This window comes from Aythya marila (assembly GCF_965140915.1).
Source record: "Aythya marila genome assembly, chromosome: Z".
NCBI classification, from domain to species: Eukaryota; Metazoa; Chordata; class Aves; order Anseriformes; family Anatidae; genus Aythya; species Aythya marila.
Window position 1 is genome coordinate 14,934,233 of NC_139080.1, and position 24,451 is coordinate 14,958,683.

Sequence of the window (24,451 nt, forward strand, 5' to 3'; positions counted from 1 at the left end):
AATAAAGACAATTTGATACAAAGCACTGAATTCAGATCATCTGACAGGCTGAATTTTGTTTTGTCTCCCTTTATGATTAATATTTGTAATGATAGTGTTCATGAAGCCTGAATACTAACTGACAAACAGATACTGTTTTAACAGCTGCGTAAAAATGAAATGCATTTTTCAAGAATAAATTCACAATTTCTTCTAACCAAGGTAAAAATTCTTCTGATTCACTGACAAGCTCACTCATAACACACTTGGGCTTGGGAAGCAGGTGAGTTACATTCCATGCAGAAAATTAAGTCTAAAAAAGTATTCTGGCAAACTTATCACTAGGTTTTCTCATACATGGTTGCATTTTCTTTGCAGTCACAAGTAAAGCTCACTATTGAACCACTGTATAAGGCAGAGGCAGAATTGAACCCGAATGGAATATTCAATATGCACAAACTCAAGATATATTTTTTTGTATCCACCAGATTACTGATATGAAGTAAAAAGTTCAGGACTTTGTTAGATCTTTAAAAGAAGAATAAACAGACAGCAATGGAGTAGACAAAAGGAATTCCTCTTCATGTTATTAGATAAATTTTAAGAAACATGAGGACATTTTTGTGCTTTTATGTATCCAGTTAAATCCACCAAAGAGAAGTTAGTTGGACTAGGTCTCTGCCCTCTCCATGTTCTCTGTCGAGGAGCCTGAAACTATCCAAGATCCCACAGCCACGTGTGACTTCCTCAAGAACCTGTTCTTCCCCATCTTGCTTTTATCAGTTACAGGGGGCAGGAATGAGCAGGGGGAGGAAAATTATTCTACCTGGTACTATAGACATACTATTAATCCAACATACCAAGGTTAAACACATACCAAGGTTAAACTTGGTATGTTGGATTAATAGTATGAAATAGTATGAAATTCAGTTTTCAAAGCAGAAGGCATCCTGAAAACAGATTTACAGATCTTACCTCCCTTGGCTGGCTGGCAATGGCAATGGTGCCATCTGTATTGTATTTGATAGGTGCGCCCCCTTCCTGCACCAGTGTCCCGTAGCCAGTACTGGTGTAAAACGCTGGGATTCCTGCTCCTCCTGCTCTAATACGTTCAGCGAGTGTACCCTGTGGGAAAACACATTCAAGAGCTAGTAATTTTGTCTAAAGTCATATTAAATTTAAATGGCACTTTCCAAAACAGAAACATAACATTTATCTTAACATAAATGTTTCAGACCCCTGTATTTCCTTGCATGTTATTAATTCACTTTATTGTTCACCAGTGTACATACATAGACTGTAGACCTACCGTTGCCATGAAGATTTACACAGCTTGTCTATGCAGTCCACAAAGCAAATCACATGACTAAGGAGTTCAAGGTCTTCTGGATGGAACTACTGAGCATGAAGTAGGAAGATGGAAAAAATGAATTGCAAGGTGATAGAGAGGTGAGATTTGAGGCTTTTGAAATGTGAGAAGTGACAAGTGCCTGGCTATTTCCATGTCAGCTGACTGAACCACAGAATGGTTTGGATTAAAGGAGAATTTAAAGATCACCTCGTTCCAATTCCTCGGCCATGAGCAGGAACACCTTCCACCAGATCAGGTTGCCCAAAGCCCCATCCAGCCTGGCCTTGAATAGCTCCAGGGTTGGGGCATCCACAACTTTTCTGGGCAACCTGTGCCTCAACTCCTTCACAGGAAAGAATTTCTTCCTAACATCTAATCTAAATCTACCCTTTTTTAGTTTAAAGCCACCTCCTGACAAAGAGTCCCTCTCCAGATTTCCTGTAGGCCCCCTTTAAGTATTGGAAGGCTTCTGTAAGGTTTCCTCAGAACCTTCTCCAGGCTGAACAACCCCAACTCCCTCAGCCTGTCTTCACAGGAGAGGTGCTCCAGCCCTTCCTTTGTGCCCTTCCTTTGGACTTGTGCTAACAAGTTGAAGTCCTTCTTGTGCTGGGGGCCTGAGAGCTGAATGCAGGACTCCAGGTGGGGTCTCACAAGAAAACAGTAGAGGGGGACAATCAGCTGCCTCACCTCATGCTGCTTTTGATGCAGCCCAGGATAAGGTTGGCTTTCTGGGCTACAAGCTCACATTGCCAGCTCATGTTGAGCTTTTCTTCAACCAACACCCCCAGGTCTTTCTCCTTGGGGCTGCCCTCAATTCATTCTCTAGCCATACTATATTGGTGCTTGGGATTGCCTTGGCCCAGGTGCAGGACCTTCCACTTGGCCTAATTGAACCTCATGAGGTTCCCACAGCCCCACCTCTCAGGCCTGCCCAGGTCCTCGCATCCCTTCTCTCCAGCTTGTTGACCACACCACACAGCTTGGTGTCATAGGCAAACTTGCTGAGGGTGCACTTGACCCACTGTCCACATCACCAAGAAAGATGTTAAATAGCACCGGTCCCAAATACCAGCCCCTGAGGAATACCACTCATCCCTGATCTCCACTTGCTGTTGACTGCAACTCTTAGAGTGTGACCATCCAGCCAATTCCTTACCCACCGAGTGGTCCATCTGTTCAATCCTTGTCTTTCCAATTTAAAGACAAGGATATCATGGGGGACAGTGCAAATGCTTTGCACAAGTCCACGTAGGTGATGTCAGTTGCTCATTCCCTGTCCACCAAAGCTGTTACCCCTTAATAGAAGGTCACCGGATTTGTCAGGCACATAAGCTGTCGCCAGTCACCTCCTTATTTTCCATGTGCCTTAGCATCATTTCCAGGAAGATTCATTCCATGACTGGGTATAAAAGGATATTTCCTGTTCATCCCTGGGAGTCTTAGACACAATCCCAAGAGATTGAGCCCAAGGGACTATTTTCTGTAAAATCTTTATACTGTAGCTTTGCCTAGAGACTTAAGTTAATGGCTATTTCAAGTCCAAAAGCTTTGCATCACCTTTGGAAATGCCTCCCAATAACATGCTGTAGGTTTTAAAGTTATAGTACCTATTTTATAAAACAAGTTCCCAGTGGAACACCAATGCTCATAGGAGTAGGATCTCATTATATTCCAGCTATGGAGGTACCTTGCCAGTGCTAAAAAGTTGTATATGTTGGATCATAACACTGTAGACTAACTCACTGAGATTTAACAAACAAGAACAAAAGACAATGTATTCTAAACATCATCTCAGAAAAAAATGGTCTCCTCTTTTGTTTCTTACCCACTAGATGGCAGACACTGCATACACAACTTCCCCAAATAACACACCACAGCTACCATCAATCCAGGGATTCTCTGACTTTTTTCCCCTTATATGGGCCACAGCAGTAGGCCAGCCATAGTTCATGTGTTTTTCTGTCACCCAGGAGGAACTACCAAGGACAGACATTGTACAGTAAAACATATTATATATGTTTTACACACATGCATATATGTGTATATGTATGAGTGTACTTATATTTACTTGAAATGAATGCAATGTACCATGCCATAACACAAATTCACACAATATGACCAGTTAGATCTTAACAGCGCAGTTGCAGTCTACAGCTCATGACCCTAACTTGGCAACTGCCATCTTTCTCTACTGCACATCTGCACAGAGAAAAAACATTAAGAATACAAATTAATTTAAAAGACCACTTAAGGAACATTCAAATCAGTATTTTAGATGAAAATAAATCACCAGTCTTCTTACCTGAGGTGTAAGCTCAACCTCAAGCTCACCAGATAAATACTGGCGTTCAAATTCAGCATTCTCTCCAACGTACGATGATACCATGCGCTTTATCTGCTTAGTCTGAAGCAGAAGACCAAGTCCAAAATTGTCAACACTGTGTAGAAAAACAGAAGACAATACTGGGCATTTATAACTGTTTTGTTTTATGCAAAGTATCTGATAAATTTTATGACTTAACTAGACAGGACAAAGTTATCTTCCCCCATTTCTGCCATAAGGAATTGTAGATTAAAAAAATAATGATAAATTACAGCTTTAATGGGGAAAAAAAGCATCAAAGCTAAAACTGAAATGTAGGAGTCTATTGCTCACACCTCTTCTCTTCGAGAGCACTGAAGAAACCCAAAACTTCATTTTTAATGACATTTCCTATGTCACAGCTACAAATATGGGCTTAACAAGTGCTGTTATGCTACATACATGCACCTTTAAAAAGCTTTGCTAACTAAGAAAGACTCAGACAAGGCACAACCTGGCTTTTAGTAAACAGAGACTTATTTTTTTGTTTGAACTCTTGCTCCCTAGGGAGAAGACCAGTTAAAGTGATTGTTTAGCAGCTCAAGGAGAAAGGTGCATTCACATTTATAGTGCTGGATTATACCCAAAGCAAGAGAATATTTATATTTAAATTTTCTTACTACAGTAAGTATTCCACTTTCTTATTAAGAAATTACCTACTCCAGCAACATTGCATTGGACATTAAAATTGCAGTCAAGATATTCTTGTCTGTCACAATGCCAGCTTAAACTGAATGCCAAAGGTAACAGATGTTTTCCTGTGCCAATGCTTCAAAATATTCCTAAATTCTAATGTCCTAAAGATGGTCTTTGTTAGCCTTTATCACTTTTGTGATTTTTGCCAACATGTATTGTGTACTGGTAGGACAACAACATACTTCAGGTTTTTTGTGACAATATAAAAACGGAAATAAACAGAAACCATATTACAAATAAACATTTCTTTCACATTCCCACATTATGCAGGATATCAGCAGACTGGTACATGTGTGTGAAGCTCCTCTACCTCTGTGCTGATCTCTGTAACATGAGTGGAGAACTCAGACCCTCCACACACAACATGGGAAAGATGCCACAACCCAGAGGCACCTCACAAAAGTGAGGTGTATTTGCTAACAGCTGTCTCAATTCAGTAAAACAAGATTATCCACACAGCGGAGCATAAGAAATACTGAATGAGTGTTCTATGAGAAACCAAAGCCAGTACCCAGCACACTGTACTTAGCATGCAAGTGTTTACAATATAGGCATCCTACTGAAAACACCACTCCTGAAAAAGATTCCAAAAGCTTGTCTGTATTTTCTAATTACATTAATTGCTTTAATGAAATATATCACTTCCCAATACTAATCTCACACTCTTAGCATTCTTACATGATGATGTCTACAGTACTCTTCCTTCTCTAGATAGTCAGAAATGAACTCTTTCCACTAATGACCACATGAAGAAATTAATGCATCATACCACTTTCTTTTATACATTACCCAAATTATCATTAAGTATATCCCCTAGCCCTGGTATGGCAATGGTGAAAAAAAAAAAGGGAAAAAAAAAAAAAAAGAGTACTGATGCTGAGTGTGCCTAGTGTTATTTGTTTTGCACAATGAATAGTATAGTTCAAATGAAATAACCCACTGGACCTCATTCAATTCATATTAATACTCCACCCCTTAACATTCCATTTTACACACCTCAGTTGTGACCTCCTGGCATCCTTTCAAAAGGCCAGATTCAAGAAGTTAGCACATCAGTCTTTATTTTCTAACAGAAAAGCAGTAATGGTGAACATAATCCACATGCTTATACATTTTTATTCTTAAATTTAATTCTGATTAATTAACTTGGACCAATGCAGTATTCCTGTTGTGGTACATAATATATAGTATTTCCCAGCATTTACTGTTCAGACAGCTCCACAGATCAATGCAGAGCATAAGCTTATCTCACAGTGGCTGTTTTTTCCACACACTGAGGCGTTGAAAGTCTAAGTTTCAAGCAGAATGAGGTGGCTTAGGGGATGCTTTTGAATTCTTCTCCTAAGTGATTAACCCAAATTCACAAGAGCCCAAGCTGTCTCTTCTCCAGGCTGTACCAGGCCCAGCTTGCCCTCCGTACAACAGCACAACTACCCTCTTGCTTGCCAGCACTGCAGCATTTGTTGCAGTGTTGCATGCAAAGTGAGAAGGGGCTGAGCAGAGCAGTACCAGGACCAGCTATTCCCCCCCTATCACAGTGCTCGCAACAGCTGCAGAGAGCAAGATGTGCAGTCAGAAAGACTTCCCAGTTGCATGTATAATGAGAACTATTTTAAGATTTGGCAGCCTGCTTCTATGCATACACAAGCAATTTGGAAACGATGCATGAGGAAGTAAAACAAAATTCTCTTGCATGATTCTTCAAGCTTACTTTTTGCTCTGTAGATGTGAAGAATTTGACTTAAAAAAAAAAAAAAAAAAAAAAAGCTTTCTCCACTCTCTAACTCTCTAACTCTAACCTATAAAAGAAATCCAGCTCTGATGCAATACCATACAATGTCAAAAGTGTTCCAGCATGCCAAAGCCTTGAGAATAAAATCTGTGCCACATGGAAACAACCTATATTTCTAACTCCCCACAAGAAAAGATTCCAGAGGCTTGGAACTAAAAAAGCTGAGAACAGAGTAAAACAAGAAATCTTGTAGGCAAAGAAAGGGATTAAAAATAAATAAAAATACAAGCACCACAATTTGCTTTGTTGTGTCAGTCAAAGCAGGAAAATCCTTCTCAAAAGAAAACCATCAAACCCTGATTTATTATTATAAAAGATAATAATGAGCAAATATAACAGACCAGATAATATCTGACAGCAGTTTAAAGGGGTTGTATAACTAGAGTACTGCACAGTGAAAGAAGGTACATTAAGTAACAGTCTGCAGAGCTTTACTGGGGGCAGTGTATTTAACTGTCTACAAACTGGAGTTTGCTACTCCTGTGTATCATCCACAAGGGTAACACAGCACTTAATGTTTCAGAAATTTCAAGCTATCCGACAGAAAGAGGCAGACATGAGATTTCTGCATGCAAGCAAACTTGCACATGCACATAGGAAAGGAATTGCAGCAGAAGGCCAAAAGCTAATTTGTAATGGTTATGAAGATATTTCTGCTTCATTTCACCAAGACATCTACTCTCTGCTTCCACAGGCTAAGCAGCAGCTACTGGAGCATATAGTCCTTACGCTCTGGTCCTTAGCAGGACTCTGAATATCTTCATGCAAGATCCCATACAGATATGTTTGCTTCTCTCATGTACTGCAGGAAAGTATCACCTCTCAAATAAAACTCTGTGGTTACAAAACTCCCTGTGAGAATTAAACAAAAAGTTATTCTGTCACATTCAAACCAAGGTATTTCTAAGTCACTCTTTCTCCATATCTCAAAGGAGGTCAATTTATTCAAAAATAAAATTGCAGTGAGGATCTGTCACAGAGCGCACAGGCCATGCAGCCTTTTTTTTCCTAGCACAATGAGAAGAGGCATTCTGCCTTCAGACAGTCATGCTCTGCCTGCCTGCCACACAGAATTACTTCCATTCCCAGGGATTTCATCTTCAGAGAAGCAAAATCCAATTGCTGTTACTCTTCCTATATGTTTATATCATATGTCAATTATATGCAACATGCATTCAGGTTTCCAGCTGAAAAACCCTCTTTCACGGACATTGTATAACCTTTCAAGCACATCAGCAACCTTTCGTGCACATTGTTTTTCATTTCCCTCCAAAATCTCACTTGGAACACTTCATCCTAATTTGTTTTCTGTGTTTGTTTTTTTCCTTATACTAGAATATCCTAAGAAAACAAATTTCCACACAATTGTCAAAAAGCTGTTATCATTCCCCTTTTCCCCATGCTTTGCCCTTTACTTAATATCTCTATTCTGGAATTAAAGTAAAAAATAATTTCTGATTTAGGGAAATTTCATTAAGTGTAACTTTTTTGATTGTTTTAGGGCAATTGTTAATTGCTTGTTCTTCCTTTCCATGTTCTACTGCTTTCTTGGTCTTTTTGTTTTGGGCACAAAAGTTGCTTTGAATTTTTAAGCTTTGTTTATACTGAGAATGTTATCCCTAAATATCTTTCCTGCAGGCAGTGCCCTTGCTATCAGATAATAGCCATAAGAAGAAAAATCTTTCACTGAGGGAATGGAAAGAATGCATCCCGAAACTGGGTTCAGTCCCTTAACAATTTAAACAGAGGTGAGTGTAATAAAAATGTGTTGCTCTGAGCAGGAAGGAAAGAGGCGTGGTGGAAGTTGTTACAGCTTTTACGTATACTGTCAGAAGAAGGAAAGCACAGAGACAGAGAATGTTTTCTTTTCCCCTCATAGCCATCAAGATTTCTTTTAAGTTTCCTGTTCTATATTAGGATGAAATCTGAATCTATAGAATACATGAAATGAATACAGCAAAGGAGATCTAACATGACACTGATCAAGAATACAGGTGACCCAAATTCACGGTCTCTGTTTTGCCAATGCTGACCGGAAAACATAATCACAATTCAGCAGGTCTTGTTGTCCAGTAATGAATTCCTTTCTATTGTTTTGTCCCTCTCAGACTTACAAAATCTTCCTGTCAAAAACCAGTGTCAGGCTTTTGTAATAGAAAACTAGCCAAAGAAGACTCCCAGGTAGATCTAGCAAATCTCAAATACACTTCAAATAGTCTCGACAACATGCCTATGTTGCACTCCAGATAAAGGTCTGAGAACTGCAAACTACCTTTATTTCCTTGGAGTCTCAAATAAAATACATTCTACAGCATCACAAGGAAGATGAGTTCATGAAGTTTCCAAGCTTCACACACCAACAAGCCCTACACAGCCCAATGAAGCAGGTAACAGAAATTTGCATTATTATTCAGACAAAAAGGCAGAGTTGGGATGTCACACTGCTCTGGCAAGCCATGAGATGGCTTTTCATTCCTTTAGAGTAAACAGTGCTAATTACACTCTCCTCTCTGCCTTTGTAGAGACATTTACATGTACCAAAGAAAAGCACAAGTATATGTATAAAGGACTGGCTGCTCTTTCTGTGAACACTGGAAACTGCTAGTGAGCATCATCAGTTAACTCCATGGCTTTGTTCTATGTCTCTTAAAGAGAAGTTTTTCTCCGTTCTTGCTGCACAAGAATTCTCCGGGACCTGAGGTGGATATTCCTTGAAGATCTCACCAAGACCAGAAGTCACTGGATATGAAAGGTTAACGTGTATATTTGGGTTTTGTAGTATAAAAATATGCTGGCCAAAGAGGAGCTAACATAATGACATACCTGACCTTCCTCCTCCTACAGTCTGGAGATTGGAAGGACAGGAGGGCAACTACATCATCCCTGGAGAACACAGACTGAGAAAGAAAACCATGTAATAAAAATACTCAGGCAAGGACTGTCCTCAAGCAGAAACTAGAGTTTCTTGAAACTTGCTGTTGCTGCAAAAAAGCATACTTCTCTTCGTCCTCTTATTTTGGTTATTCCTTCTGTAGTCCCAAGGTTTCTGACAGAGATATTTTTCTAAAGAGTGCTTTATATGAAAACACTAGTCAGCTTCTGGAGATACATGAGCAGTCTCTCTCTAGGCATTCGGCAGGTCACAGCGTTGCACAGCTACGCATGAAACCTGATAATGTACAGATCCGTTCCAGAGCTAGAAATTTTCCTGGCAAGAGGCTAGAAGTGGGAGAGAGAAATAATTTCTTCCATCTCTGTCCACTTAGAAGAGGATTCATCTAGTCTCTTTTTACTTTGTAACTTTAACTTTACAGTCCTCAAAAGGATCTGCTCCAAGTTACACAGATCATGTCTCCCACTAGGTCCACACTTCCAGGGGAAGCCCAGGTAGGCTCCCAAGCTGAGAGCTATGGACTGACCACTGTCTGTTTGTCAGTAATACAGCCTTAAAGTTGCATGCTCAGGGACTGCCCTAACTACAGCATGAAACTTGACCAACATGAAAAAAGGCTGAAGAAAGCGTCCAAGTTCCTAGTGATGCACATTCACAGCCCCACAAAAGTCATCAAAGTGCAATCCTGCCAGCATCAGAACATGACCCTTTGTGCAGAAAACGAGTGAATGGCCTTTGCCAGAAGACACCTAAGTGCACGCAATCAAGGATAAAATAAATGTGGGCACTCATCTAGCAGCACTTGATGTCTTGCATTGTCCAGTCATCTAGCTGTAAGAGCATGTCCCACAGTAATCCCTTACACATTAGGTTAAAAGATTAGTGAGGAGCCAGATAAACCAATATGCTGGTTTTGCTTCTTTTCTGTCCTGCACTACCAAGAAAGTACATGGAGAATGAGAGGAACATGAGGGGTGGGGTGGGAATCAACTAGCAGAGAGAGGGAAACTGTAATTTTTTTTTTTTTATTTCCCTTCTCCTAGGACATTTTTCCATCTAAGAACTGGTTAATGGAAGGCAGAAAAGAGAGGTAGAATCTATCTTAGGGAAGATAACAGAGAAGAGAGGAGGAAGAGAGAAGTATTGGAGCTTCAGTATGCTCAAGCACTCCCAGTCAGAAGGAAGAGGCAGGACAGAAAGCAGGGCAGATCACAGGGTCCAGAACCCATAGCATGTCTCACCACCTTTTTTAGCCCATGGCAAAGGACAAAAAAAAATGATGCACTGAACCTCTCTCAGCTCAGCAGACTGACACTGCCCCTTTCACTCTGAGGGGAAAAAGATGAAAGCAAAAGGAGCCCATGGTTGCTGAAATCATGAAGCCCTGCTGGCAAGCTATCAGCATGACTGAGCTTTAAATTCCCTCCACTCACTCTACACACTGCTTGCACTGCACTCTTCTCCCTCCACTAGTAAAGCCTTCTTAGGGAAACTCCATCCTCTCTGCTCCAGTAACTCCATTTCAGCTTCAACCTCACAGCAAAATAACAGTATTGTTCCTCTGCCATCCTTCCTTTCCATAAAAAAAAGATGCACCGCTGCTTGTACGAATGACTAGTGCATATATATATGTATATCTGCCAGGTCCATCAAAATGCTGTGAAGGCAGACAATTTTTGAGAAAGACAGGTACTGCACATTGGAAACTTAGGTCAGCAGCAGGGACTCCTCTCTCCATCTTTCTTTTTGCTATGAAGTAGCATATCATGTTTCTAATACAACAAATAAAGCAAATTCCATTCAGAGCTTTTAAAATTTGCCCTATTTTTCCTTTGCAGTGAAGTTAAATAGTATACACTTAATCCATTAAATATTTGAATTTCATCGTGTATGCATCATACTTCCAATCTCCTGGCTGAAAGCTAAGTTTAACTTTTATTGACACTTTTCTAAAATGAAGTTGACACAATTCTTCAAACACACTGAATTCTTTACCTACTTGGTCCTCTTCATTTGTAATCACAACCTGCAAGTCATCCTCTGAGCTGATTTCTCAATAGTTCTATGTAGTGCAAAGTTTAGTACAACTCGCCCTGCCAAAATCCTAAATAACCTCCGCACTAAAATTAGCAAGATGACCTGGTCAGATCTTGAGTGATTTGCAGTTCAAAGAGGGTCAACAATCTAACAGTTGTAATAAAGCATCCAAATAGATTCTTAAAAAAAAAAAAAAAAAAAAAAAAAAAAAATTAGAGGAAAAAAGAAGTAAACTGCCCCAAATATTCATCTTAACACTAAAAATAAATTACAGACCTTTCCCCCATTACTGTGGCAACCTCCCATATGCAAGAAAGATAAGAGTCATTGGTGACCTTGTGTTTCACTTGTGAAAGAATGTTTGAGATATTCAAAGAATTTCTTATATATGCAGAAATTACATCACAATGTAAGATCTTCTGAGCATTATTTTGATTGTATCTTTGTGACATACAAGCTTTCTTCACACTCTTCCATAAACTTCTTCAGTTACATTTTTCACTCTGAATCAAGTGATTGTCACTTTTATGATCGTTAGAAGTACTCAACACCTTATTGATATTTTACATGGAAAAATTTCTCAACTTTCTGTGAATTTGGGATGCGACTTCTACCAGGAAACTTTTTTTTTTAAAAAAAAAAAAAAAAACATAAAAGGAAAGAAACATATACATTAATATACAAGGAAGGAATTAGGGCATAGGAATTACATACACAAGAACAAATAGGAAGTCTATGTCAAAGATGGCACACTTAGCTCAAAGTAATTACAGACAAACAAGATAAATTTTATCTATGTTAAGGTTTATTAAACCTGCCTTAAAAACAAAATATTTAATTGCTAAAACTAGAAAAGTACCTTTCATACTTTTGAATTAATATGGGGTGCACAGTCATACAATGAGTAACTTAGTGCACACAGGCACATTGACCAAATATTTATCACAAGGCTATCTTCTCCTTAGAAATGCATAATATCGTAACATAAAAATAACTTCTCCTAAATTAGCACAGAAACTAAAGGTTTAAAAAGCTGCTAATGCCTTCTTAGCAGATAGCTTGAACCTCTGATAATCTGACAGCATGCGGTCAATCTCCTTTAAAATGGTCACCCAGGTGATTAGCAGTTAAGATATATTAGCTGTGACTTTTCTATTTTTACTGTAAGTGAAAACCTACTGTTCAATACTATTGCATTCAAAAAGAATGCATATTTAAATCTCACAAGCAGACAAAACTCAGAGAGAAGCAGACCATTTGTAACAACAGTCAGACCACATGTGCAGCTAGTACAAGTAACTAACAGACTTCATTTTTACCTAGCACAAAGTCAGTCTATTGAGGTAGTACAGACAGAATAAAGGTGTTCATCTCAGAATGTGATTATACCCAAAATTAGTTAACCATTTCACGAAGCATAATTAATGAAAAATAACAATTTGGAGCCAATTCCTTAAACTTTCATTTTAAATATTTGGCTTTGTTAACTGTTAATGACAAGATTAGTTTTGTTGCAACACAGATCCTGAAACAATAGGCCTGTAAACCTGCAAAATGGAAGCTTTGGTGTAAGATGACCTGAAATGTCCAAGTCTACTATAACCTGGTCAGTATGCAACAGGTACTATGAAGTCATAGTGCAGATAACAACAGCCACATGCAAGAAGGTACTGTTTGTCAATCACAGCTATGTTGGGAATTCACTGAGTCAAGGTTTAAAATAAGGGTGCACTGATGTATATGTAGCTAACCAAATTTAAACAATGCAGCAAAGACAAAATAAAATGGATTCTAGAAGGTTACTGAAATAGAATCTTCTAAATTTAACGGGCATGTAATCATACATTGTAAAGGAAATACTTAAAATATGAATAACACAGGCAAAACAAGTTATAAGGGAAGGTGTGAGAGTATGCATTTTAAAAGCACACCTGCCCACCATAGTACCTTTCAGTATCTCCCATGGTTCACAAGCCCCAGTTTCACCCGCAGCACGTTGTGTAAATAGCAGAGATACGGAATATTTGTATTGCTTCCCTCTCAAACGCTTTGCTTTGTTTGGCTTGGCAAAAGAGTAACTACTCTTAAATATGCCATTTCACTGGCTAGTGCATAGCTTACGCACTACAGAAGCGCACAGCAACAGGCCGTGTGTTGAGCAGGATCATATTTCTAACTCAGGTGCCCAAGAGCACCTCATACAGGACTGTACATCCCCTCCCTGGCAAGGCTTTCACAGCTCAAAACAAGGACTTGACCTGCTAGCAGCCATATGAACCGAGGAAGGACATGCAGGAGGAATCTCCTCCCTGTTGCACTGTAGCACAGCACAATAAGGTGTGAATTTGTGATCACATACTCCTCTGAAGTTGTTTCCCCAGAGTGCCAAGCATTTCTAAACTTGGCTGAACCTCCTCTCCAGCTCAAAGAAAGGAGTTGGTAAGAGTGCGACAGGACTTCCTCTTGCTCTCTCCTAGATGCAAGTGAAACGTTGTCCCCCTTGCTGCTCTTTAAGTCACAAACAGATCGCTCTGTAAGAACATTTTGTGGTTCACACATATTGAAAGACATGTGACTTAATCCATGTTGCTGCACTGTTCTCTAGAAGAGGCTGCCTGTCTGCATACTTGGCTCCTTCTCTGCTCCAATTACAAGTTGCCTTCTAACCCCACTGCCGGATGAAAAAAAAAAAACAAAAAAAAACACTAACCACAGCCAATTACCTCTTGTGTGCTGGAGGAGCTGGAGAACAGAAAGCAGTTGCAGTCAGGAAGATGAAACACAGCAGGGTATTAGCTACAGCACAGCACTCAGCACCAGAGCAAAATACTGAATCCTGAGGCATCTTGGAAAGTGGCAAGTTAGTCATTTCACAAAGTACTTGACATCCCAAGATTAAAAAAACAACTCACCCTTTGAATACTAGTGCTGCAGGGCATATGAATGCTCTGCTATTTCAGTTTTCAAATCTATTTGTTAGTATTGTGATACTTGGTAGTATCATTATGCTTTTTGCTATGGTATTCTAAGATGTTTAAATGGTTTCACTCACTGTGATGAGGATTTTGACTTTATTATTGACAACATCTGTGATTTGATTCAGATGTCAAACCCTATCAAATTATAGCAGGCTAAATTCCATATAATAGTTAAGAAATAAAAACAAAAGATGAGGCCATATTCTTAAATTAATTTCAAAATAGACAATACTGTTTAATATGAGATTAAAACCAGGCTTTTTACAAGCTAGCTTTCATGAAAAACCCAGATGTTCTTGGGCATTTTCAAGTCATCTGATACCACCTACAAGGAAAGCCTTAGCACAATTGCTGCTCCAACAGCCCCTCAAAGGTAACAGCCATTAGCAGGTATACAACAAGAAATGAGGATGCAGGTCTGAAGTGCCTTTAAAATCTGTAGAGGTGGAAGCCTGCACTGGAGACAAATTCAAATACCAACACTTTGAGTATGCCTAAAAGGAAGCACAGATCATCATACTTTTCTGTGAGGTGTTTATCAGACTTCCATGAACATTCATGGAAAACAAAACGTTTGACACTAATCTCTCCAGCTTCAAAGATCAAAGAATTTTCAGGGCAACTCTTTCAAGCAAAATTAATTCCAACCTAATACAGAATTAGTGAACTGAACAGTTTGAGTTGGAAGGGACCTTAAGGAATACCCAGTTCCAACCCTGCCCAAGGTAAGGACACCTTCCACTAGAGCAGGTTGCCCAAAGCCCCATCCAGCCTGGCCTACAATACCATCAAAAATCTTGGTGAAAGATTTTTCACCTGCTAGGTGAAGGTTAGGTTGGGCATCAGTCAGCAGGTGGTGAGCAACTGCACTGTGCATCACTTGTTTCATACACATTAGTAGTAGTAGTACAGTTATCATCATTATTATTGTTATTATTTTCCTGTCTTAATAAACTGTCTTTATCTCAACTCACAGGCTTCACTTTCCTGTTTCTCTCCCCCATCCCAGAGAGGGAGGGGGGAGGGTGAGCAAACGGCTGCGTGGTGTTTAGTTGCTGGCTGGGGTAAACCACAACAATATTCTATATTATAAAATACAATACAAAGTGTCTGCTTCTGAGTTCCATTCCACAATGCTTCTCTTTTCACATTTAAACCTTTACTTGCTAGAAGCATCTATGCACTTACTCTGTTGACACATATGCATGTCATTCAGAAATAAGGGTATAAGGAAAGTGATTGATCTCTTCTACATGATTGATCTTTCATAAATTCTATCTCTTTGTCTCCTTTTTAGCATCCAACAGAAATTGTTTTCAACAGGATAGTGAAGGGTTTGAGTGTGACTCCCTATGTGCTAATGCAAATTATATCCATTACTATGCATGCACAATGGCAAGCACGAGGAACTGGAAAAAAATAAGATTAACATATTGTGAACTTCAGCTGCCTGGATTACATATATAGGAACATATTTTCTTCTAAAAGCAATAAAAAATAAATAAAAAGAGAACCACAACTGTATTTAATTAAAGTAAACATAAAAATAAAACTGGTGGCTTATTTCTATGGGGTCCAAAGAACTCAAACGAGAAAACAGAAGTGAGAACCTTAGCAGAACTAAATATCTCTGCTATATCTAGCAGAACTCAATCAGTACCTATGTGACCTTGTATCAAACGTCGGAAGTTTTGTGATGCAGCAGGAGGGCCACATACTTTGCCAATTTAGTTGGAAGTGAAAACTCCAACTAAACTTCACTATTGCCATAATGATTGCTCAACAGAATATTCCAAAATTCGTAAGATTATATATCTGAGAAAAAAAATACTGCCTGATTTTGCTCAACACATTTTTTCCCTTACAATATCAAACTTTTAAAGAAAAAACATTTTCTGAAACACTTTTCCCTGTTACCACTGCTAATTTCAATCTACAGGTTGGTATTATCTTATTAACCAGGAAACAAAGCTGATAACAGTAGATAACAGAAGAAAGTACTTTTTCTTGTTAATGTTTAAATCTGAGTTTGAAAAGGTAGTGAAAAAGACCACATGGAGATTTCAGGTGTTTCCTTGTTCTATGACCAAGAAACCATGTCTGAAATATTTTAAGTGAGAAGAGACAATGATTTGCAAAACATATTTTTTTTTATTAATTATTAATTGTTATAATTGCTACTTTATCTGTATTTTTTAATTATATTCTGTTTTTAAATCATGTTAATTTCAGTCTAGTTAAAACAGACTGGGATACAAAACCATAGACGTAGGAGACCATAGGAGAGATGTAATGACACAGATGACAAGAGCACAAAGCATTACTGGATAAATCAAACTTAATTCACTTCTTTGGCAAGGCTGGAGGAATTGAGGAAGCAGTGTTTGACATCTACGTTCATTTCACACTAGGAACCAAGCTCTTCATACCCAAACAACCTTTCTGTTTCACATAAACCCATCTCTCCCTTATTCTGGTGCAAGTATCTCGATGCACCTTTAGCAAACTTTTTTTTTTTTTTTTTTAAGAGGGCTCATCCTAAACTCCTGCCTTGTGAAACAAGAGTGTTTTCACAGCTAGATCTACTGGGGTTATAGGATTATACACCCCAGGTGGTAAGCAAGCTGGTGTGTGAGCATGGTGCATGAGCATTCTTACCCTTTTTTTCTTTTCTTTTCTGTAATGATGTGTAATTTCAGCAATTAGAAAATCCCAGGTTAGTGCATTTTTTTGTGAACTACTTAATTTTGTATGCTGCATTTGACACGAAATAGTAAATGAGGATTTTTTATGGTTTTCAATGTTCTTTAAATCCACAGTGAACCAAATTATACTGAGATTATTTTGTTGCTGTGGGTGATATTTAATATGATAAGTTACTGCACCAAATTTAGGGCTACCTGCATATGCTACTCATCCAACATGCTGCAAGGAGCAGAACATCCATCTTATTGACCTGGCAAATTTCAAATACACGTCACTACATTCTGCATGTCAGAATTTTTATTTAATTTTGTTTCTATTCCATCAATGCACTTGTGGCTGTATTTCTCTACATGAAGACTGTTAGGTGTACTAGATGAGCAGCTTGTGTAAAAAAAAAAAATAACCATAATGAGAAGCTGGGAAATTGCATGTAAAAATTATTTTGTCAATCTCACATGAATTTCTTAATGGGCAAATATTTAACAAAATGATAATTTCTAGACTCACAAAAAAAGTCTCTCCATTGATTTATCATAAATATTCTCTATTGTTGTGGGGTTATTTTCCTCCCCCCCCCCCCTTTTTTTTTTTTTAAAGTAACGGAGCTATAATAAAATTTTGTCAGAAAGCCTCAAAATGTAATTAAAAATTCCCATCTCGAAATTTACAGACACACAAATGACTGATATTTTCAGTTACAATCAACCGGTTAAATATATGTAAATATACGTAATTGCTATGTTCTACAGCAACAATTGCTCCCAGACAAATCGGGGTATATATACACACAGGACTGTACTCTCTGGACTCAGTCCAAAAATAAAACTGACACAGCTATTTTTCATACCGATTTTTCATTTTTTTTATATTATTTTTTCATGTTAATTTTCAGACACCTTATGATGAAAAGTAGTATTTTTTTTAAACATACCAGCCTTCTCACATGAACAGAATTAAGCCACAAATACACGTATACCTACCCTGCATTGTTACTGACAGCTGTAATTCCCTTTACTCCAGTCTTCAGCAAACCCCCAATGAGGTTTTCAGGAATCCCACACAATCCAAAACCTGTGTATAATGAAATAAAATTGAATATGTCACAAGTGTTTGAAAAACAGTTTAATCAGAAGCACTGGTTAGTTAAGTCTTTCCTGAATAGAATGAGCACTTTAGATGACTAAAGAAACCAATACTTCTGGAAAGCGTGGTGTGCCCTAGTACTGTAATCTCCCAGTCACTGGATGCTTCCCAGTTTGGATTAAAGCAATTTAGCAATATTAAAGCAATAAAGATATCAGATACCTGCTCATATGCAAACAGCCTTTGGATAAGGTCTCCAAGACCTTGGCTATCCTGGTGTGTGTCCTATCCATGCCCTGTGCCCTTATATACATTACTCCTCTTTTTTTTTTTTTTTTTCCAGGCAACTAACCATCAGTAACAATGAATGGTTAACATTGTCAAACAAGAGGAGCAAAGAGTTCTCCCATACAGCATAACCTACAGTCAGTGATAAGAATCTGGAAATCTTAAACTTCTGGGTAAGACCAGTAACTGGAAGCACAGTAACCCAGATCTCCACCCAGGCTGAAGCACCTCACACCCCTGCCTATTGTGCAAGAACCTCATACTCCTAAAATGAAGTATAGCACATTTGAAGCACCAGTCTTACTCTTAATACTATGACTACTAGCATTTTACTTGCAACCATTGCATCTTTTCTTTTGTTCCTACTAAACAACAACAAAAAAATAGACAGTAGTAAGGCAAAATGATAAATAGGAAGAATTATCATTTCTTTGCCTTACTACAGATCTCTAGTGATGTTTCCCATGTTTTACAACATTACATTCACTACTCTTCTTCAGTACTAAAAATCAGATATGGTACGTTAAATAAAGAGACTGCCTTTTCTTTCAGGAGGTTAAACAGCATGAAACTGTGAAAAACATCTAGAATATTTAAGAGCTCAAGTCGTGTTGAAAGCCAGTATGATACAATTTCTTGACTCTTCTGGAAATATTACACATAACCATTCAGTATAACTGAATAATAGGTAAGTTATTTTGACTTCCAACAGTCAAACAGCTCAGGTGATTTGTTCAAGGTCACAGAGAGCCAGCGAAAAGGCAAATACAGAGCACAGAATGCATAAAAATAATCAAGCTAAAATGCCTTTCTTCACCATCTGAAGTAATGATCCAAAAGACCAAATTAACTTTCTGCATTCAAATTGACGCAATTAAGGTCTAACGCTTTATTAATGGGGAAAAATAACTAATGATTTTTTCCTGAGGATATTTCCTTCAACTAAGAAACCAAGATTTGCTTACTGATAAGGTCTGTCCCATGATTAGTAAGGTAGGAAATGACTTGTTTAAAATACCTACACAAAAGATATGGATTCTCAAATTAGATAACGTTAAAAGAACCACAATTATCTCATTAATAGAATACAAGTTTTCATCCATAAAGAATTTAAATATTTACCACCAACGAGTATAGTTGCCCCATTGGGTATGTCTTTTACAGCTTCAACAGGATCAGTATAAAATTTGGTGTTGCGTTGAGAGCTCGTAGAAAAATAGCATCCAGAAATCTAGAACAACATTAAAAGAGGTTAAGTGAGTGAATACGATGTATTATATGGTAGTTCTGTAATAACGACCATTCCTCTGGCTAACTAAAGGGGAAGATGTACAAAAAAGACACTGCTAAGACAAAGACTAAGCTTCCATATTTGTGGAAAGAGGGATAGAAGGGTAGGGGGACATATATATGGGTTAGGCTGTCTAGAACAAGGACTCTGCTGTCTCTCTATCCCCCAAATCATATCACCCATGTTTTGCTACATTCATGCGTGTTATAAAGGCTTTAGGACTAATATAAACTGCATCCATTAGACTATATTCAAACAGATTTACAGTTTCTGAATTCCATCTTAAACTGTTGAGAAGTCGTGACTTACTGTAAACAGACTCAAAAATGCAATTCCTCAACATGAGTTTGAGCAACATGTAGATTGCTCCAACCCAACATTACTGCTTGTAGCTCCGAAGTATCTGGACACCAAGGATAATCAGTAGGCGCAGACGCAGAGGGCCAACATCACCACAAACTCTGAGTGGAGGCCAAGGAACAATGTGAAGTACAGCACTGTGCTGGCCGTGTAGTAAGCAGGGATGCCCAGCTTCGTCCTGCATTCTTAGCACTACATGCATTGTTGGAGAACCACCCTCAGTCAGGGAGACTGCCACAAACATATGAAATAGGAGGACAAAAGGGAAATTAATAGGACTTCCACCCCAAAATCAAGACTTGATAGCGCAAACCCATTAAACAGTAACCACCATGAATCCTCTGCTGTATTCTTAGATCACAGCTATCCTAAAACTTTTTTTTTTCCCCTTGAAGCATTTCACAGTAATATTATCATGGATTAATACTAATGAAGTACTGTCAGTGCTCCAGCAGCAACTGACATGTAAACCACTACACTATACTTACACAGTCTTGAAAAATTGAGCATATTTGGAGGTCAAAATACTAGCTGATGTTGTTTCCACTTCTAATTTGATGTGGAAGTAGAAATTGTAGACTGGGAAAGGAGGAGAAGAATGGGTAAATGAATAATAATCGAGCTAATGTATGCACAACATAAAGAGAATGGCAGTATTCTTCCCTGCAGAGTTGTCTTAAGATCCAGTTACAACCAGTGCAGTAATTTTGGCTCAGTTTCAAAACTACACAAACCGCCTCCTTTATAAAACTAAGGCTAGAAGGGTTTGAATGGAGTATTAAGAAAACCTTTTTAAATGGAGGTTTCTTTCCTTCCCAATGCTCCTCTGCCATCGATGCTCCTCTGCTTTGAGGGGCTCAGAAAAACATTATTAAGTGGGAACCGTACTGGTTGAAAATAAGACCCTTTTCCCCATGCTCAGTAGCCCCATGGCTATTTCCTTCAGAAACACATTTTCAGAACTGCAAAGTGTGTCCCTGCACACCAGGGCACGAAGCCGAAACCCCAGGTGGTGGCCGTGGATCTGGCAGCTTGGTGACACACGGTGGCCACCCGCTGTCCCCTGCCGAGGGGCAGGGGGACACACAACCAGGAAGGCGGGCATTAAGTGGTGGGCCGAGATAAAGGGAGATTAACAGGGAAGAAAAAGTGGGGGGAAAAAAAGAATACACAAAGCAAGCGATGCACAGCGCAATTGCCCGACCCGTCCTTGAGCAATGGCAGACCCCTGCCAATTCTGCCCCATTTTATCGTTCAGCACAGCACCGCATGGTGTGGGACATCCCTTTGGGCAGCCTAGGGCCAGCCGTCCTGGCCCTGTCCCCTCCAGCTCCTGGTGCACCCCCAGCCCCTCATCGCTCGTGGGGCAGCAGGAGGGGCTGTAATGCCCTGGGCTGTGTGTGAGCACTGCACAACAGCCAACACATCGGTGGCTTTATGGCTTTATTCCTACCCTAGAGCCAAAGCATGACAACATTTTCTCGCTGCTATGACGAAAATCAGCTACCCCAGCCCAAACCAGGACACCCGAGCGGCCAGCCAAGGGGAAGGACGCCTCGCAGAAGGGGCAAGCCACAACCCGACAAAACAAAGGCAGGAGCAGCCGGGCCCCCCTGCCCGCGGAGACACGCGGGGCAGCCGACACGTGCGGCAGGAGGCAGCAGGTGAGGCGCTGTGTCCCCCAAAAATACGCCCAGAAGGGGATCAGAAGGGGATACCGGGGGCGGGGGGGGGCGGGAGGGGGAAGCGAGGGGAGCGGGCAGGGGCTGAGCCGCGCTGCGGGGCCGAGCCCCGCATCCCCTCTCCCCGTCTCCGCCAAGGTCAGCGCGGACGGATGGACGGATGGACGGATGGATGGATGGGTGATACGGACGGACGGACGGACGGACGGACAGACAGAGGCCGTCCCGCCCCTCACCTCGGCGGCGCCCCGTGTCCGCGCGGCGGGCAGGAGGATGCGGCGGGCGAGCGGCGGCAGGAGGAGTCTGTGCGCCGCCATCTTCTGGAGGAGGAGGAGGAGGAGGAGGAGGAGGAGGAAGAAGAAGAAGAGGAGGAAGATGAGGAGGAGGAGGAGGGGGCGGCTGGTGCTACTGTCCGGCGCCGGCTGAGCGAGGCCCGGCCGGGAGAGGCGCTGCCGTGGGCTCAGGCGTGCCAGGGGAGGGCGAGGGGCTCGGCCCCGACGCCCACTGACGTGGCCGCGCCCGAGGCGGGGCCCGGCGGCGGAGGGAAGGGGGAAGGAAGGGTCCGGCCCCGCGGCGATAAGGCGGTGTGAGCGGGGCGTGGGCTGCCAACGGGGCTCCTGAAGGTTGGCCGGGCCCCCCGCGGTCCCCCGTCGGATGCTGTTTGTGTGGAAAATGTGACTGGAATAGACGCGCGCCGGCCGCGGCCGTCACATGGCGTGCACCTCTCAGCGCTGGCACCTCGCCGTGCTGCGAGGGGGAGAATTCAAAGCACGCCTCCACCGTGCCTGACGCTTCCTAAAAATACCCCCGGGGATCAGCCCGTGCGCCGGCGATGCCCGGTGGAACAAAGATTGGCAGAGGAATGCGAGCAGCGGCTGGGATGCAGGAGAGGAGAAATGCCCCCGGCACATGACGGGAGGTCACGCTCCCCGCCGTTGTTCTCCTTTCCAGCGCAGCTGCCAGCCTTGTCCTCCTCAGCTATGGCTGTGCAAACGCGCGGCAGGGTAATTTAACACAAAGGAGGCAAGTTTTTAAAGAGGGCTGTTCCCTGCACATCCATTTCTTCTGGCTCAGAGTGCTGGTCCAGCCTCGCACACACGGGCCTCTGGCGTCCACGAGCAGAGCACAGCCGTGTCACCCTGATGTGTAAGTGCCCCCTACACGCTTTCAAGGACACCCGTAGTGACAGGTCCCATAACACAAACCCTGCAGACACCAGCGAAGTGTGTGGTGAAGGTCATGTCCCTGCTGGGCTCCAGGGCACTAGCATCCTCCCCCCTTCCCAGGCCACTGGATTCAGCCAGACAGCTAGGTCTGGGGCACTTCTAGGTGGCAAAAGCTGCCATTTACAGGGGCTTGATGAACTTGCAGGAACAGCTGGGTCTGTATTTTCTCAGGGCTAAACATCTGCAGGCAAGTTCTACAGAACTGTTTTTCTGAACCTCAGTTCTACATAAATTTCATATAGACATGTAAATACTTAATGTCATTTTTCCTTCCATGATTTTTTTTCCTTTAAGTATTGCAAAACTTATTCATCTAAATGTTTGTTCTCTTCAGTTCAGTAAGTACCTTCCTTTAAACCAGCAATGTGCAGTTACAAACATGCCAAACTGTTCACTTCTGAGAAGGTGTTAGATACTCAGCTAGTTTCACGTGGGTTTTGGACTATTGGAGATTCCAAGAGGGTATTATCAATAGGTTGGAGAAAGGGGGCTAACTGCATGCAGTAGGTAAAAGTGCATGAGTAATAATACCTCCTTGGAACATCTATTATGCCAAGCTGATAATCCTGTCTATATAAAGTAGTTAATGAACTAGGAATTTAGGAGGATATAACTTTTACTTATGAGGTGCTATAGATTTTATAAAAACAACTTATTCAAAAAAGACTGTGCAAGGTCTGCACATTTTTGAGCATAAGCATATTATTTTGGCAAGTTCCAGACGTAGCTGAATGAGCAGATAATTTATTCTGGAGTAGTTTATAAAAGATGGTAGGTAATCTACTTTGTATTGATTTCTTAGATGATTTCGAGCTCTTCACACAAGGGACTATAACCAGATAGCCAAAGTCTCCAAAATAATCAAAGATAACTGTAGTTTGTTTGATCTTATTTTGTTCAATGAAGTAAACCAAGTACCAGTGGTAGCATGCAAGTCAAACTATTGTCACTTTTACATTTATGAATGGGTAGAGGGAGAGTGTTGAGCACCTGGTGCCAAAAACAAGCCAGTAGGTATGTATTTTGGAGGTTAATCATCATGTATAACGTTATACAGCCAGCTTAGTAATACTACTATCAAGTATATTAAGATGAAGTCAGCACTACAATACAGTGAAATACTTATTTCCCCAACTCCAGCAAAAGCTATCAAAGTTAGCAAATAGGCAGACTTTTTTTATATATTTCATCCATCTATACAGGGTGGAGAACCAGAGCTCTGAAATGAGCAACTTCTATACAAGTTCTGTAATGTTTGTACTTGACCTAGATTTTAGCTAATTAAAAATTAGCAAATTACTTTCTTTCAGATCCATTAAAATTTCACAAAACCCCACAGTTATTGATGCATAAAAAATCACACACTGCACCATGCAGAAAGGAATGTTCTTTAAATTATGCAGCATCTAGAATACACATAGAACACCTGAACTTACCTCCAATGCATTAATAGTTCCCAATTCTGAAACAAGAGTTTGGAGTTTAAATACTTTTACTTGAAATACTGGGGTATTTTTTACATTAATCATTCAAGAGCACAAGAAACTTATCTTTGGATATAGTGAAATTAATCTAAATCCCTTCGTATGGAAAGTCAAAGAAAATTTCAACAAGATAATTTTATAACATCACCATCTTCCTACAAGAGGGGAATATCATAGGGAAAAGCAATTAGAGGAAGAATAAAAAGAAGACACCTTTTGAGAATTACATAATAGCATTGGATA

The 24,451-nt window shown here is 40.4% G+C and overlaps 1 protein-coding gene across 1 annotated transcript in view; it reads right to left on the reverse strand.

Annotated features, from left to right (window-relative positions):
- OXCT1 (3-oxoacid CoA-transferase 1) overlaps positions 1-22,290 on the reverse strand; it is an 88,679-nt gene extending 66,389 nt beyond the window's left edge. The window contains exons 1-5 of the mRNA XM_082784344.1: positions 21,735-22,290; positions 19,288-19,396; positions 17,775-17,865; positions 3,633-3,768; positions 955-1,104 (exon numbers count right to left, since the gene is read on the reverse strand). Coding sequence (XP_082640470.1) covers positions 955-1,104; positions 3,633-3,768; positions 17,775-17,865; positions 19,288-19,396; positions 21,735-21,815 — 567 coding nt within the window. The 5' untranslated portion in view covers positions 21,816-22,290. The remainder of the gene's footprint in view (positions 1-954; positions 1,105-3,632; positions 3,769-17,774; positions 17,866-19,287; positions 19,397-21,734) is intronic.
- Between the last annotated feature and the right edge of the window lie 2,161 nt (positions 22,291-24,451).